Consider the following 17,160-nt stretch of genomic DNA (forward strand, 5'->3'; position numbering starts at 1 on the left):
CTAACGATGCACACGTGCTACTCCACCCCAATTGATTCTTCCTAGTTGTGACTCATGTCTTGGTTCGACCCTTTGCACTCCATCACTTCACCCCGCTTAGTAGTTTAGATGACTCATATTGCCTTTTATTTATTTATTTATTTATTATGTAAAATAAGCCAATTAGGAGTTGTGATGTTAGGTCTGTGGATAAGCTCTAAGCTTAATTTGTTTGAATGGGTGAAATATTATCAGCGAAATTGGATTAGTAAAGCTGAATTTAGGAATGTTCACCAAAGTAAACTTACGAGCATCAATTTGAGCTTGAATGATAAATGGACTCACTATTAGAATGCTCGGAGGCTAGTTGGATGAAATTATTATGTTTTATAGGTAACACATATTTTGCTTATTGCATGTTATATGATAATGATATGATAATATCATATAAATGTGGAGATCCGTTATTCTGTTTAGGGTTACTTATCTTCTGATATCGAAGAGGAAACTTCTCTATTTACATAGTTCTAATGACTTGTTTGACCTTGGTTGACTTTGACCCGGGAGAGTTTGGACTAAATTAACAATTTCTTTTAAAAAAAATTTGAATTTTTTTAAAAGTTTTAAATTTTAATTATTATAAAAGATTTTTAAAAATTAAAAAATAACATTTATTAATTTAGCCATATTTAAACAGAGAAAAAAACAGTCATTTTTAGTGGAAATAATAGAGGGTAGAAAAAGAATTGACTCAACGGTCCCGTTGGGCGAGTCTTTCACTTCTGCTCCTCCAGTTTTCATCTTCTATACCGGATCCGGCGACGGACGTCAGATCGATACGCTCGTTTTTAAGTTCTTCTTCATCATCCTCTGCCTCTCTAATTCTCTCCCCCTCTTTATGTTTTGAAATTTCAGCAGTTTCGAAGCTCTGAGGGAGGAACTGTTTTGAAAGTTAGTGAAATTTCAACACAGGGAGGGGATAGCCGCGGAGATACACGGAAGTTGAGGCAATTGCTTTTGGTTAGTGAATTTTCATTTTTATATGTTTCACTGAGTGCATTTGGACCCATAAATAGCTACTGAAGTCTACCCACTTGGCGGACTGCTTCATTCTAATCAGGCAGGGCTCCTTCTTCTTTCCATTTGTTGAAGGAGGAGGAAGAAGACAAAATCGAAGATGTTTAAGTTCTTGAAGGGAGTTGTGGGTGGATCTGGGACTGGGCTCAAAGATCTACCCTACAACATTGGCGATCCGTACCCATCAGCCTGGGGCTCATGGACTCACTTTCGGGGTACCTCCAAGGTATGTTTTAGCCGTCAAGTAGTCGCTTGGGTAATGAACATGATCTAACTTTGGCATTGCGGATTGCTGAATTGTGGTTTGTTTAGTTCTAAGTGATTTGTTCTGAATTTTAGAATTGACGAGCCTTGATCCTGTAGTTGGGAAATTACCCATCCTTTACTTAGTTGGCTTCTTACTGGTTTGGTCGGTGGTGTGTAGCAGCCAATTTATGGGGTGAATTTGAATTGCTTTACATTTGATAACTTTGAGTTTGTTGTGTTTTGGCTTTTACTGCCCAACTTTTCCCACCTTTGTTCCTTATGAAGTAAGGAAATTAACTCTCAAAATTTTTGTACGTTGAGATGAAACAATGCTAGCATTACCTAATGTTACAAAACTCTTCTTCTTCTTCTTCTTCCCTTTTTTCTTCCTGTTTGGTAACTGAAACACGTTAGTTAGTTACGAAGTGCCCTATAATTATTTCCTATACTATAATTACTTCCTATATAAGAAATTTTTAAATAAGACGGTCTTGGTAAAATAATGACCTACTGTTGGTGGTGGATGGCTCCTATCAGATCCGAACATTGAAGCCTTTTAGAGAAGGGAGTGGATAGTGGGTATGAACTTATTTGAATAGAATTTGTTCTATAGGTTATTACAATTGTGTCTTTTTAAGTTCTAAAAGTTATAAGAAGAAAGTAATGAGTTCTTATGGAGGTTCTCATATTTTTGCGACGACACGGAGGTTTTCAAGTAGTAGCTTTAGGATTGTTGAGGTCAGACAAATCTGAGACTATGGGAACGATCGCTTGTTGGGCATTGTCTATCTTTATGCTCGAAGCCACCAGCAGTTGTGGCCTTGTCTTCTAGGACTTCGACCCTAGTCATTAATTTGCGGACAGGCATTGCCTCAAGGCGACCTACCATCTCATCGATCCTGTCGGCTTTAGCGACAATCTCATTCATGCAAAAATCCAAAAGCCCCATTCCATCAAGAACTTCACTCATGCAGAGTAATTGATATTTGATTCCAGCTAATCAGTTAGCTTGGGATTTGCCCAATTGTTTTGCAGCGGACATGGTTGTGTACTACTTTTCAATGACCCGACTCGACTTTGATACCACTTGTCACAATTGCACTCTTGCAATAGTGGGACAACGATTGTGCAACACTTGTTCTAACCCAGTGAACAAGTCAGCTGTGAGAAATTCGGACTTCGCGGACAATGTTGGCGTGTACTTGAACCTCGAGTCACGTTTGAGATAAATGTTTCGGAAAACGTGAGCGAGGAAATACGTTGAAAACAATTTGAAAGAAAGCAATATTATAAGCTAAAAGCGTTTAGGCAACAACGGCGACTTTGATAGCATATAACCCGGGTAGGAGGAAGAGGCAACTAGTCATATCCCCCTTATAGTACATTTTGTGGCATTTTAGCCCTGACAGGTTTAGGCATGATTTTGGTGAATGTGGTCATACACCCCCATGTTGACACAACATGAAATAGTAAAGACATATGTAAGATGAAAGTATGTAAAAGGGGTTTGGAACAGGCATGTGGCCATGGACAGCACGTCCTAGACAAGCATGACCGGGATATCTGACATGTGGTCATAGACAACATGCCTTGGACAAGCATGACCATGATACATGACAACCTCCAACCATGCTTGCTATCAAGTCAGATGTGAGCCAATAGCTGCTTGGGAACTACAAACCTGTTTTCTTAGCATTGGGAGCAGGGAGTTTTTGCTGAGTTTCAATGAGAAATCTTGAGGAAGTTTCATGATAAAAAGGTAGAAAAGAACAATCTTTGGGGTAAGGTGCTTATTTTTAATTTTATGGTGGTCAAAGAGGGTTAACTTTTTATATTTTGGGCTTACATTTGCTTCCATGCATATTGAATGGGGAACTTTTTAGTCTTTTTTTTAGTTAGAGGATTTCTTATCCTTTTGCTTGCAATTATTCGTTTTATATCAATTTTTTGTCCAAAAAGAGATTTGTTGTATTCTCATATTCTCCTCTCTAATAGGCATTCATTCTATAAATATTAGAGATCGTTTGGTACCTGGTTTATATGACATCTATAGAGATTATATTTGTATCTACTTTTGCCTTTTTTTTTTACCCTTTTGTTCAATTGAAAGCTCTTGCTTGTGGTGTATGTTGGACGTTTTCCTTGTCAAGCAGTTAGCTGCTAAATCTGGTTGTTGCATATAGGATTTCAGTCCCTGAAGTCTAGATTACAGAAATGTTTGGGCTTCTATGTTCGCCTTTTATATTTTATGTATATTTTATGTCACCTCTATAATCTTCTGAAATTACTATAAACTTCTAAAATTTTTGTATTAGGTGAAATTGATGTTAGAATTGTTTCATTTTCAGGATGATGGATCTCCAGTCTCTATATTTTCGCTTTCAGGGAGTAATGCACAGGATGGACATTTGGCTGCAGGTCGCAACGGTGTGAAACGGCTGCGAACTGTAAGCTGCCAACAACTATTGTTATGGATCTTATGAATACAAATGAGATAATTTTTGGGTTTTCTTTTAAATTTTTTTATTTTTATGAAAAGCTAAGTTTGTATTGAAATCAAATAAAAGAAAACAAGGGGAATTAAAAAACCCACCCCCAAGAGGAACTCAATTAACACAAATGAGATTATTTTGTGTGTATTCATAATTTTGACTACTGTCGTGCCATTTCAACTCTAGTTTGTGTGGATTTTGATGTATTTTTAATTGATAATGTATTCTATACCAAAAATGACGTGCGATTTTAGTCTTTTGGGACAAAAGTTTTTTTTTTTTTTTTTTTGAAAACATATAATTTACTCTTCCTAATTTTACTTAATTTTCCTCCATTTATTCTGAGGATTGATAACTTTTCTTGGTTAATCCATTAAATCTACTATGCATTTTTTCTAGACTATCTGTCTGCATATTGATATTCCATTGACATTAATAATATTATCTACAATTTTATTCAGGTTAGGCATCCAAATATTTTATCCTTCCTTCACAGTACTGAGGCTGAAACTACTGACGGTTCTGCTTCCAAGGTTACGATTTATATGGTTACAGAGCCTGTTATGCCATTGTCTGAAAAGATCAAGGAATTGGGTTTAGAAGGTACCCAAAGGTATAAGCCAAATTCAACCAGAAGCTTGTTTCCAATTTTGGTTTTTGCATTTTTTGTTATTGCTGGTTACATGTTTTTTAGTACTGTCTTGTCATTCATTTTTCAGAAATACATTGTTTTATGTAACATGATAATGAAAGAGCCAAAGAGTTTTGTTTCGAGCTTCTAAAATGATCTGCCATTAATTTTATGCACTGGTAATGGATGCATTATATAGTTGTAGACTTATAAGAAGTTTAAAATGTGAAAAAGATGGGCATTTTTCATATCATGAATTACATCATTTGCGGAAATGTTTTTTCTATTTGTCATCATCAAAATGAGATTGCCTAATTCTTGCTCAAGGAGCCCTCTGAGATCTCTATTGGAGGATGGGGGAAGTCTTGGGGCATGTTTGAAAGTGATTTTAGAAGTGGTGATCTTAGTGAAAACGATTTGTTTATAAGTAGTTTATTAAAGATGTTTTTATATAATCATTTAAACGATCAGTTTTACACTTTTGAAGTCAACTTTCATTGCATGAAAAATCATTTTTAATGATTAAATCAATGATTGATTGATGACATGTTTGACAGTCATTTTGAACATGACAAAAGTGATTTTAACCATTTCAAAATCACTCCCAAGCATGCCTGTCATTTCACTCTCTCCTCACCTCCTCACCTCCTCCCTCCCCCGCTCATTTGTCTCTCTCCAAATCTGGAACTTTTGGAATTTGAAAAAAGTTCTAGATTTGAAACTTTCGAATCTCAAAGGAGGGAGGCAAATTTTTTGTATAAAATTTCTAGATGTAACAGAAGTTTCATATCTGTAACTTTTAGATTTATAAGGAGAGAGGCCAATGATAGGAATGTGAGGAGTAAAGAGAGGCGATAGTGGCGTGGTGGTTGACAGGTGTTGGCAACACAGCTCTTGGAGTGCTTCGGTAATGTTATGGCAGTAATAGTTGGCATAGTGTGATGGTTGGTATCAGTGGCAGACAGTGAACACCAGACGAAAAAAAGGAGAGGGAGAAAAGAGAAGGAAGGAGAAAGGGAGGGAGGGAGGGAGGGGAAGAGAGAGAAAATTTTTCTTTTTAAAAAAAAAAAAAAATCAATGCTAATTCTGCTTCAAAATTATAAAAATAGTGTCTAGTTAGCTCAATATTAATAACAAATGCTGAGTCAGCCCTACATAAATAAAAGTTGAAAGGTTGTTAATAATTGAGACTAGAATGAAGATTATCCCAAACTTCAGAGGTCAGAATGTTGAGTTTGAAAACAAGGAAAGGGCCTATGTGAACTTCTTTGATAATTTTCTATACCTTGCTCTATCTTGATGTAAATTGAATTCTCTCTTTTGTTATTATAGCTTCTTCTTTTTTTTTTTTTTTAAATAAATTTCATGTATAAATGAAGTTCTTTCTTATACAAAAAAAAAAAAAAGAAAAAAGAAAAAATTGGTGAGCTTGAAACCTTAGGAACTCAAATGTGTCCAGCGTTAGGAACCAAAAGTATATTTTTTCTTTAATTAATGTGTTGCTCAAAGTCTGTTTGAATGGTTTTAGAAACATGTCATCATCATGTATGTTCTATGTGCGCGGCCATACTTCTTATGAGATGAGAAATACTTTCTTGATTTTTTTATATGGTAGTTGATGCAAAATAGTTTAAATATATTTATGGTGGGTTTGAGCTGTTTGTTAGTTTTGTTCTTCCGTGGGCTTTCATCACAGAAGTTTTATGTTATCACATCGAGAAAGGTTTGATTAGTACTTCGATTGAACATTGGTATTTATCAAGTTCCATGTTGAAGATTATTCATATGTTGGCTTTGCTGCGTTTCTTCTAAGGTATGGTAGGGATGGAATTCTTCACTTGTTCTTTGGTTAACCTGATTGTCAGTTCTAAGTTTTGGGCTGCATTGTTTTTTTTTATAGTCTTTAGTTGGGTTCTTTTGGATATCTTGTATTTTCTAGATTCGGATTGAGTTTTTTCTGGTGTCACTGTAATTTTTTATTCAATTGATGAAAATTTGTTTCTTCTAAGAAAATTTAAATAAAAAGCGTTCGTGAGAAATTCATTCTTCATTGGAGAACTTCCATTATTGGCAGGGATGAGTATTATGCTTGGGGTCTACACCAGGTTGCCAAAGCTGTGAGCTTCTTAAACAACGACTGTAAACTCGTAAGTACTTTGATATCTTGTACTGTGATCCTAATTATTTTAATACTCTAATCATGTGGATAGACTATCTCCTCCTTCTAACCTTCGAATTGGCTCTGCCCCAGCCAGCCTCCCCTGTTCCCTTCAAGTTTCAACTATTTAACTAGCTATATTTCCAACAGGTTCATGGTAATGTTTGCATGGCCAGTGTTGTTGTAACTCCAACCTTGGATTGGAAGCTCCACGCTTTTGACGTGCTATCTGAGTTTGATGGGAACAATGAAGCTTCAAGTGGGCAAATGCTGGTAAATAATAACCTCTCTTGAAGTCTTGAGTTTTGTGCTTGGAATTTTCCTTATCTTTTTCTATTGTGTTCCTGATGTTAGATTTATGAGCTCGATTTAAGTAGCAAAAGTTGAAAATTAATACTGAAAGCCTCCTTAATTGTGGATGTTTAAAACACCTCCTAAATTGTGGGTTACCTTAAAGGACTGACCATTGAGGTTTACTAGATGATATTTTATATTATAAATGGTGGACGGTCAAATTGAAAGCTACTTAGAGGTCTCATCCTCAAAGAAGTAAAGCCTGTTTAATTGACACTGTCCTAGTCAATCTGTAACGGATTCTCTTCCTCTGTCGAAGTAAATGTGGCGTGAATATTTCAAGCAAGATGTGTTATATTGCACAGTTGATCTCCGGTTGCAAATTTTTGTTCTGCTTTTGGTTTCTAGTTACTTACGTTGTAACGTGGTTTACTTTAGATTTTCTTTTTAATTGGTTACCAAAAACTGTTATTTGTTCAGGATGTACATCAATTATAATGGTAAGTTCAGAGGATAAGATATTCCCCGTACTGGTGATGTAAAAATAGATTACAGAAAAAATTCAACCTAGAACACTTGGGAAGCAAAAGAAAGGCCAAATTTCAAAAGGCTCTCTTTCTAGACCAACAAGAGTGGGGATTTTAACTCTATGCTTAGCAGTCCTGACTATTTTAACCTTGAAAATCTTTTATTGTGCCAAATGCTGCAAATAAAAATAGTTATCCTTTGCTTTCTTTTGGGTGCCTTTTTTGCATTGCAATTTTGGATTTTCTGTGTTGGTAACTTGAGTAATTTCTTCAGCAATATGCCTGGCTCATTGGATCGCAATATAAACCGATGGAATTGGTGAAGTCTGACTTGGCTGTTATTAGAAAGTCTCCTGCATGGGCCATTGATTCTTGGGGCTTGGGTAAGTCTGAATTGTTCCTACTGATGGGTTGCTTATTTTTATTAGTTTTATTCATTGGAATATATTATTCTGTTGTGCATTAGTAACCTAGTAGCTTACTCTGTTTGGTGTCCCCTTTTGCTCAAGTTATTAACAAAAAAATGTACATTTTAAAGGGAACAGTCTTTGATGATTTAAAATTTACCATTTAAGTACAAACTAGCAAACTTTGGTTAGGAGTATGGACAAAATACCAACAGGTGCCCCACCCTCAACCCAAGGGCACATGGGTTCGATTCTCATTATTGACAGCTTGAGTATGAACAAAATTCCCAATAGTGCATCAGAAGGTCAACAAGTTTATTCTGAATATGTTTTTTTTTTCTCCTGAGAATATTGAAATTTTGTACTGGCATTATACCTACAAGATTGATTGCTAAGCGAGTCACGTTCTTCTTTCAATATTTTTCAATCTGAAGGCTTCCAAGGATGCATATTCTATCATACTAGTGTCACAAAGCACTTGCTTCTTAATCACTTGGCATACTCCTTGTGAAAAATAGCAGTTTTGAGTTTCAATCCTTAGGCATCAGAAAAAATCTATATGAACTAGTGCAAAGGTAAAATGGAAACATCATAGCTAATGTAGGGGCATTTAGTGTACAAAATTAGTTCTGAAAAATGTAGAAGTTGTTTCGTCACTATTATCATACGCACACCTTCTAACACTAAGATCGTTCATACAGTTTCACTTACAATAGTATTTCCTTATTTTGGTTGATAGGTTGTCTCATCTATGAAATATTTTCTGGTTTGAAGTTGGTCAAAACAGAGGAGCTGCGAAATACTGCTTCCATCCCCAAGGTTTCTGTTCTTATTTGAAATTTTTTCATGGGTTGTTGATTTTTCTCTTATTCTTTTTCTCAGTAATATTTTTCTTCCTACAATCAACTATATGGTATACTAGCTTTAAATATTTTTTTCTTATGTTTAGGAGGAAACACTACGGAAGCAGTCTCTTATTTTAATGAACATAAAGTTGTGATGAAAAAAATTGTCTGGTGCCTCTAGTTGGAATAATTTTACCTCGTGGCTTTCCATTTATCAAAATCGAGTAATTGGCATTAGATAGAAACCGAAAACCCATCTTCTCTAGATCAGGTTTAATGACCAAGCCACGCTTGTTGGTGGTTTTCCAATAATCAATAATTTCATTTGCAATCAAAGAAGCATCAAGAATTTGTCTACCTGCAACAAATGCCATTTGGTTCTCAGCAGTGGTGGATGTAAGTACTTGTTTTAAATGGTCAGAAAGAACTCGAGCAAGTCATGAACTGTCTTGGCATCCACCTTTGTAAGTATAAGTTAAATATAGGTCTCCTTTGAAGTCACATTAATGATACCTTGAGCATAGAAATCATGAAATATCACCATAATGCCCTCTTTGATTGTGTTAGAGTTTTTAAAAAATTAGCAGTAAAACCATCTGGTCTTGTTGATCCCAAAGATCTTACGGCAAGTAAATCCTCATCCACGTAAAAACAGTCTCAAAAAAGGCTATTTGTTTTTCACTGATTGGGCACCAATCTAGATTTGTAGGGAGAAACCTTGGACTGGTGTTCTTTGTGTATAAATGGTTATAAAAATCCAAAAACTCCATCAATTTAGCTTACCCTTTAGAAGTTAGTTCTGAAATAGAGGTCTTTTGGTTGTGGGCTGCTAAAAGTCGGTGGAATAATTTTTTGTTTTCATCGCCCTCTTTAAACCACTGTAATTTTCTCCTTTGATGCCAACGTGTTAATTCCATTTCTGTATGGTCTTCAATTTTCTCATGAATGCTTAAACGAGCGGGTTTTTGGTCCAAAGCCGGCTGCCATTGTCCTTAATATCAAGTCTTTCCATTGAGTTAAAAGACTAGAAATTTGCTCTGAAGAAGTGTTTTGAGACTTATTCCAATTTTTAAGCTTCATCTTCAAGCCTTTTAGTTTCATCATAAAACAGTGACCAGGCTGAACGCTAAGAGGACTTTGTGACCACCAAGAATCCCCGACCATTTTAAATGACTTGTGAAGCAGTAAAGAAATCTATTCAGTGATGAAGAGCCAGATTTTCTTGAAAACTTGATCATGTGAAACGACCGTTTTGAAGGGATGTCCATGAGATGATAGGTTGCAATCCACTGATTAATCACATACATCTTGTGGCCGGATGCCCAAGGGACCTTTCCCAAGTTCATCGAGTGAAATAAAAATTGCCTCCAAGAATTCACCGGTCCCCTTCTAAGCCACTCAATCATGTAGTTCTTGCTCAAAGGCATCTTGCGAAGCTCTTCACGAGGGTCCAATGTATGAAAGACTACCAAAAAGAAAAACCATCAGCCAAAAAAATATATACAGAGACAGAATTGGCCTTGAATAATTTCTTCCGTACAAATATTTGATTAACTCCATAAGATTAGAGTTTCACCAGAAGCACATCTGAATCTAGAGAAGCCCACCCAATTGATCAAGTTTCTGGTTATTTAACTTCCTTTTGTTTCTTGAATAAGGACAAAACAAGGATTTTGCTTCTGAATTGTGGTAGTTATCAAAGCTATTTTTCTCCAGATGCCTGAACCCCAAATGTTCCATGAGATTCTTCATTGATGGACAAATGAACCCTTCAATAAAGCCAATTTGGCTATTTTATCATAGTTAATGGACTGCAGATTTTTTAAACTCTCATTTTGGTTTTATCTTTTTCCCTTTAGCTGTCGTTTTCTTCTTAATAGTTGGAGGAGGAATCACAATAATACACAAGCCATTCTCTATGAGGATTGGTGCTCGGTGTTGAAGTGAGAAGGGAAAGTGGTTGAATTGGTCTGGATCTGTTAGAACAAAGGAGGGACGTGGGGGTGATGTCTTGGCTAACTGCTATCAGTTAGGTGAAACAAGGGAAAGGCATAAATTCGTGTTATCTCAATCCAATTAGCCACCTACTATTCTAGAATGTTTAGATTACTTCCTCTGATTTTTTTTTAAGAACTTGTATCTCATCCGATTGCTTTTGCATCTTGAGGGATTTGTGGTATAAATTCATATTACTTTTTAACTTTCATCTCATTTCATTGCTTTTGAATCTTGAGTGATTTGTTTTCATTCGTGGATTTGTTTTCTGCCAGTCGTTACTTCCAGATTATCAACGGCTATTGAGCTCCATGCCTTCTCGCAGGTTGAATACATCCAAGCTTATAGAAAATAGTGGTGAGCTTTCTTATTACCATGAATTTATATATTTGGATTACCAGAATGCACCATACATTGTTATGGTCTAATTAAAATCCCTTCGGAAATAGCTACTTGGGGATATTAAAGGCCTATAGCAAAATGCTTTAAATTATTCATTAATTTTCTTTAGGGAGCTTTTGATATGCATCAATAAAGGATGGGGAAAATCAGAAAATCCATGATTGCATTGGATATTGGCATCCTAAATCCATCATAGTTATCATTAAAGAAAATCAATAACTTAATATAGTTAGTAATTTTAAATTAGAAAAAAATAATTTAGATTATGAGCAATTTATTAAACAAAATATTTTTAAACTTAATTTAATTTTTTTAAAAAATATAACTAAACTTTAATAGCCAATAAATAAAAATAAAATTTTCATTTTATATTTCTCACTTTCACATTTCATACAATTATTATCTTCTTCCCAAACATCTCATTCTCAAACTTCTTATTTTCATTTCCATATGTTTAACACTCGTGCTTTCTGAATACTTTTGTCTGCAGTTTTTTTAGTACCTATTTTTAAATTTTTTTTTAATGATAGTAGATTGTTGCTTAGTGTATAAACTTAAATTATGATTTGTTTGAAAAGGGAAAAACTATTGAAAGAAGTACAAATAATTCCTTAAAATTTTCTAAAAATGATATTTAATGATTTTTTGGATGAGCGACAGAGATATAACATTCAAAGAAGGGTCCAAAGTCCGGGCTTACAACCTAATGGACTAAGGGTTCAATGATCTTATTTTCTGATTGAAGACTAAGCAAGGTTGATTTAACAAAAAATTGTCCAGAGTTATCTAAACCTCATAAGATAATATCACTGTTCAGTGCCACCTTCGTACCTTCCAGCATTGTAATGAGCCTTCAGCCATTCATTTCCAACTGGTTCCTTCACAAATTTAGATCCCAAGCACTGTTCATACTATTCCACATCTCTTGCACGAAGCCTTTCTTTTTCTTCTTATTTTAAGTACAACAATTGGGAGTTAGGGGATTTGAACCTTCGAGCTCAGAGATTGTAATACTATGCTCTTTTTGCAACGGAAGTTCTGGATATTAAAAAGAGATGGCGAGGGGCTGGGGGTCAAACCATCCATCTTTCTGAAAAGAAATTTTGTCACCTATACCTAGGTTAGAGAAAGATTTCCTCTCAAAGTTTTTCAAGGGCTGTAGAGACCTTCCCAATGCCACTAGATGGGAGGTTGTTCTGAGTGTACAAACCATATTTACTAAAACCAATCTCCATAAGGCTGTTTCCTCTTCGAGAAATCTCTACAGCCATTTTATAACCGAAGTTCAGATTTGTGGAGATTGATATTAAGGCCCAAAGTTTCTTCAGACAGCAGCCTGATGGTATTGAAGAGATCAGTATGGTCTCCTTCTTCTCAAAGTCTTTGCTAGGGTTGTACAGACCTTTCCAATGCCCCCCTAAAAGGGAGGTTGTTTTGAGCTTCCAAACCATATTTACTTTTGACAACCATTCTCCATAAGGCTGTTTCCTCTTTGGGAAATCCCTAGAGCTATTTTATACCCAAATGTTCATATCTGTGGAGGTTAATGTTAAGGCCCAAAGCTTCTTCCAACAACAGCCTGATGGTATTGAAGGGATCAGAATTGTCTCCTTTCTCATGGATGGGAAAGAAGATGGTGTCATTGACGACAATTTGCAAGTGGTGAACGTTCAAAGGTTCCATTGTCTACACTAAAACCACCGATAGGAGGTGTGTAAACAATGCATGAGACAGCAGCATACCTGCACAGTCAACCACCAAGACATGTAATGGTTTTTCTTTTTTCAATAGTGATATGAACCAAGAGACATCAATCATACAATATGCTTCAATGAAGATGTGAAGAAAATATTGTTGAAATTATCAAAAGACATTTCAATTCATGTCACATTTAAGAAGAATGAAGTTTCATGTTTTGAATTTTGGGTGGATTACAATTTAGAGTAATTTAGAGTTATTGTATTTCATTAATGTATTTTAAGACTCTTAATTTACTTTAGGGTTCCTTATCATATCAAATAGGAAATGAAATGATATAATAGGAAGTTACTGATATCAAGCCCTTTAAAAAATTTGTTTCCATGTCCTCGTTCTCTTTGTAGTGATTGGATTGGAAACCTAATGCTCTGGAGATGAGTGGAAAGGAAGCTTTATTTCCCTCTAAAAGGGGGTGCTGATTCCTTCCTTTTGTTAAAGAGAAACACAGAATTCTAGTTGATGATTAGAAAGAACACAGTACTAACAGACTGCCAAAATAAATATTAAAAAGGGCTTCGAACTAATAGTTATTCAGGTAATTAAAATAACAAAAAAGTAATCAAGATCAACCCGCTCCCACACTTTTCCTTGTACTTTTCAGGCTCCTTTTTGTATTAAGACTTTTTTTCTACATCATGTGTGTTTTATTGCACTCTTGTCTCATCGTCTGAAAGGTATTTGCCTTTCAGTTTCATTCTGTATGTACATTTTTTATTATTCTACCTTCAATTTTTTGTTTCATTCTAATTATCTGCTTTTGCGTTTGATGATTAATTTTGCTTCGTATGGATGATAGAATATTTTCAAAATAAGTTGGTCGACACTATACACTTCATGGAAATTCTTAGTCTAAAGGATAGTGTTGAGAAGGATACTTTCTTCCGCAAGCTACCCGTTCTAGCTGAACAACTTCCTCGTCAAATAGTACTGAAAAAGGTGAATTCCAATTACAATATTTGTTTTCTTGTTGTGCATCGTAAATGTCTCATTTTTTTGTTATTCTACAGTTGCTTCCTTTATTAGCATCTGCCCTTGAATTTGGTTCAGCTGCTGCTCCTGCCTTGACTGCATTGTTAAAAATGGGTTCTTGGCTTTCAACTGAAGAATTCAATGCAAAGGTTATATCAATATCTCGTTGTTTTAGTTGATATTATCTTGTTCGAACAATGTTAAAATATTAGTTAGTTTTTTTTATATATTTTTTTTTCAAGTTTTTGTTTGCTTGATCTATTAGTTTTATCTGTCATGGATTTGGTTCTGGCCTATTACTAATTGTTGACTTTGGTTTGGCCACTATGATTTTTAGCTTCTACCTACGATTGTGAAACTATTTGCCTCTAATGATCGAGCTATCAGAACTGGACTCTTGCAACATATTGATCAATTTGGAGAATCGTTGTCATCCCAAACGGTTGATGAACAGGTATGAAGTCAGTGAAAATTATTGCATCTATATGTAATCGAGGCTGTTCATCTTTCAAAGAAAAGTTTGTTTTTTATTTAAACAATAATTTAAAAAAATAATCAGTAGAAGAAGAATGAAACTAGTTTATGATGGTGAGGAGAAAATGATGTCGGATAAGTCAAATTAGTATCCGATGATTATTTCCACCACCAATTGAAAATATATTAACTTACACTTAGGCTGGATTTCAAGAACAAAGCTAAGATTATTATAGGGATGCAATCTTCTCTCTCTTTCTTTTTTTCGGGTAATTGGTTAGGCATGAGCAGAAGAGTTTTTGACAATAAGGTGAATAGTTTTCCAAGTCATTTTTGATGGGGTTGTTATTGAAATTACCAATTGACTAATTGTTAGATGTTACTAGAATTTTGTAAGAACTCTTTAATTTTTTTTAATCAATTAGAGATCTTTTGTAAGTCCTTTGACTTTGGAGGAAATTTAATCCGCTTATTTTATATCTTTGATCATTTTCACACATTACTATATATCCGTATGCATACAGTATAAAATAACGCATGATTATGTGCACCTTCTCTCACATAATGAATGCTGCGATAAGGGATGATTGGATGCTTATATGACGCAGGGTGTGGTTAGATACTGTAGTTTATATTTCTGAATTTGACCTGTTGTGAAAAACAATGGCATGGTATCTTTCATCTGCAAGTGTTATAATCTCACCTTGTTTTACGTAGGTCTATCCTCATATTGCCACCGGGTTCTCTGACACATCTGCTTTTCTTCGTGAATTAACTCTTAAATCCATGCTTGTTCTGGCTCCCAAGGTATGCATATATCATTTATTATTATTATTCATAATGTTTTCCAATGATATTTTGAGATGATTATAAGCAATCAAACCAAAGAAACAACCCAATGACCACATGGACAATATTTCCCTATGCCAGGGACAAGGTTTCTCTTTTCTTTTTGATAAGGATCCACACTTCCATTGAGGAAAAAGAGGCGCCAAAAAAAAATCCTTGAACTCCTAGGCCTCATGAGAGGTATTTGACCCAATAATAAGGGCCAAACTTTCCACCTAGAATTCTCTAACCCTATGAAAATTCTATTGTTTCTATCATGCCAAATACTCCATAAAACTGCACAAAACCAGCAGAATGTTGTACAACATATGCAAAGTTCTTTTGACATGTTCTATCATTACTTTCTTTGTTAAAAGACCATGTGCAAGTCATACTAAGCTCTGTTCCTCTTTGGAGCCTTAGTGTCTATAGGTTGAAAAGGAAACTCGAGCTTGAGTGGTGTAAAGCATATAATTTATAAGTAAACAAGTCCCATAGTTGATTCAAAGTTGGTTGCAGCTTCCACTAATAACGCTAGTTTGAGTTCACATCTCTTGGGTTTTCTAAAGATAAGGAATTCCATCCCTTTTCTCATGAAAGGAATTTTGTCCCTTTTCAAATGCTATTGTCAATTCAACTAATGTAGATGCAATTAAAGGTGCTAAAGATGAGGAAATTTTGGATTTTAGTGATTATTCAGATGTTAGTGTCTGTAGCATCGATTCAGAATTGGAAGGAATTAAGATGGCCTCACTAACAATAATTAACGAATACAAAAAGGCATTAAAAAAATCCAGTACAACAAGTTGACCGTCCTCAACCCAGAAAAAATATACAAAAAAGGGGTTATATCTAGAAGGACCAAACCAAGAGAGTAAGAACAAAAAGAATTAGCCACTAAGGCTCACAGGAAGGCAATTAACATAACAAAGGACCACAGATCTCCCAAGTCCCTAAAAAGTTCACCTGTTTTTCCAACCACAACCTCCAAATAACAACAAAGAAAGAAAAATGCCACAAAATACGTCTCGGAAAATGGAGAAGACATTGAGATGGCTCCAAAGAATGCAGTCCAATCCATTGCATTAGCTTTACAGAGAGCACGCCACTATCCCAAAAAGAAGGGATAATGTCTAATGATATGATCCATGGTATTAACTCTATCAAACCAAACCTGCCAAGCAAAGAAGGGCACCTTCATGGTAACTTTAACCTGGCATAAGGAGGGGAATAAAGGAGAATGAGGGAAAGTAGAGTTGCACAGAAGAGGAAAGAAAGATCTACACGAAAAAACCCTTCGAAGGGTCAAGTGCATACCCCTGTCCTGTGGATGCAAGCAAACTGAGTTCAGCAAGGTAAGTAAAGAAGCAATGGCCACTGGCTCCCTGTTCGACAAAAACCGTGTAAGCCCAAATTGGTGAAGAAAGCCCCTGGGAAGAAAAGACAAAAGTCATTCAACACTCTTTCATGGACAACAAATGGTAAGGTGGGGGAAGGGGAAGCAAAAGGAGAATTACCCACCTAACAATCCTCCTAGAAGAAAGTATTGGATCCATCTCTGATCAAACATTTCACAAAGCCTGAGAAGAAGAAATACCCCGAAGAAAAAGCTTTCCAAGGGATCTTAGATATGCCATTAAAATCCCTTGCTGAGACCCAATCAAAAGGGTATGAACTGTAAATTCTAGCAATCACCCTAAGCCACAGGATGGTTCCAACAAATCTTTCATTTGGATGATTTTCACTTCATTAAGATTAGTTCTAGAACTTAGGCAATGAAATTCCTGTGTATTCCGCCATACAATGGTTTCCTTTATGACAACGTTGGTTTTAGTGGTCTAACAATTGCTCATTGTTGGTGGACTAGAATCTATCCTTCGTCAGTCAATCATAGCTTTTTTTAGTTGCCAACTTCAAATTGGTCGTCTTCCCACTCTTGTGCCTTTACCTGAAGTTGATCCCACAAGGGTGAGGCCTCCTCTCTTATTTTTAACGCAACCAACTTATCCATGCATTTGTCCAGAATATTCATTTAGCCGTTCTTTTTTTTTTTTTTTTTTTTTTTTTTTTTTTTTTTT

The 17,160-nt window shown here is 35.4% G+C and overlaps 1 protein-coding gene across 2 annotated transcripts in view; it reads left to right on the forward strand.

Annotated features, from left to right (window-relative positions):
* The first annotated feature begins 697 nt into the window (after positions 1 to 697).
* Positions 698 to 17,160, forward strand: part of LOC111491833 (N-terminal kinase-like protein) — a 24,991-nt gene continuing 8,528 nt past the window's right edge. The window contains exons 1-13 of one of the 2 annotated variants that reach the window (XM_023140887.1): positions 698 to 999; positions 1,100 to 1,282; positions 3,651 to 3,749; positions 4,256 to 4,407; positions 6,500 to 6,572; positions 6,734 to 6,856; positions 7,679 to 7,787; positions 8,551 to 8,630; positions 10,927 to 11,008; positions 13,608 to 13,747; positions 13,819 to 13,929; positions 14,118 to 14,234; positions 14,972 to 15,061. In XM_023140887.1, the coding sequence (XP_022996655.1) occupies positions 1,157 to 1,282; positions 3,651 to 3,749; positions 4,256 to 4,407; positions 6,500 to 6,572; positions 6,734 to 6,856; positions 7,679 to 7,787; positions 8,551 to 8,630; positions 10,927 to 11,008; positions 13,608 to 13,747; positions 13,819 to 13,929; positions 14,118 to 14,234; positions 14,972 to 15,061 (1,302 nt within the window). In that variant the 5' untranslated portion in view covers positions 698 to 999; positions 1,100 to 1,156. The other variant, XM_023140886.1, reaches the window with a different exon arrangement.

The sequence above is a fragment of the Cucurbita maxima genome, unplaced genomic scaffold, assembly GCF_002738345.1.
Source record: "Cucurbita maxima cultivar Rimu unplaced genomic scaffold, Cmax_1.0 Cma_Scf00017, whole genome shotgun sequence".
NCBI lineage: Eukaryota > Viridiplantae > Streptophyta > Magnoliopsida > Cucurbitales > Cucurbitaceae > Cucurbita > Cucurbita maxima.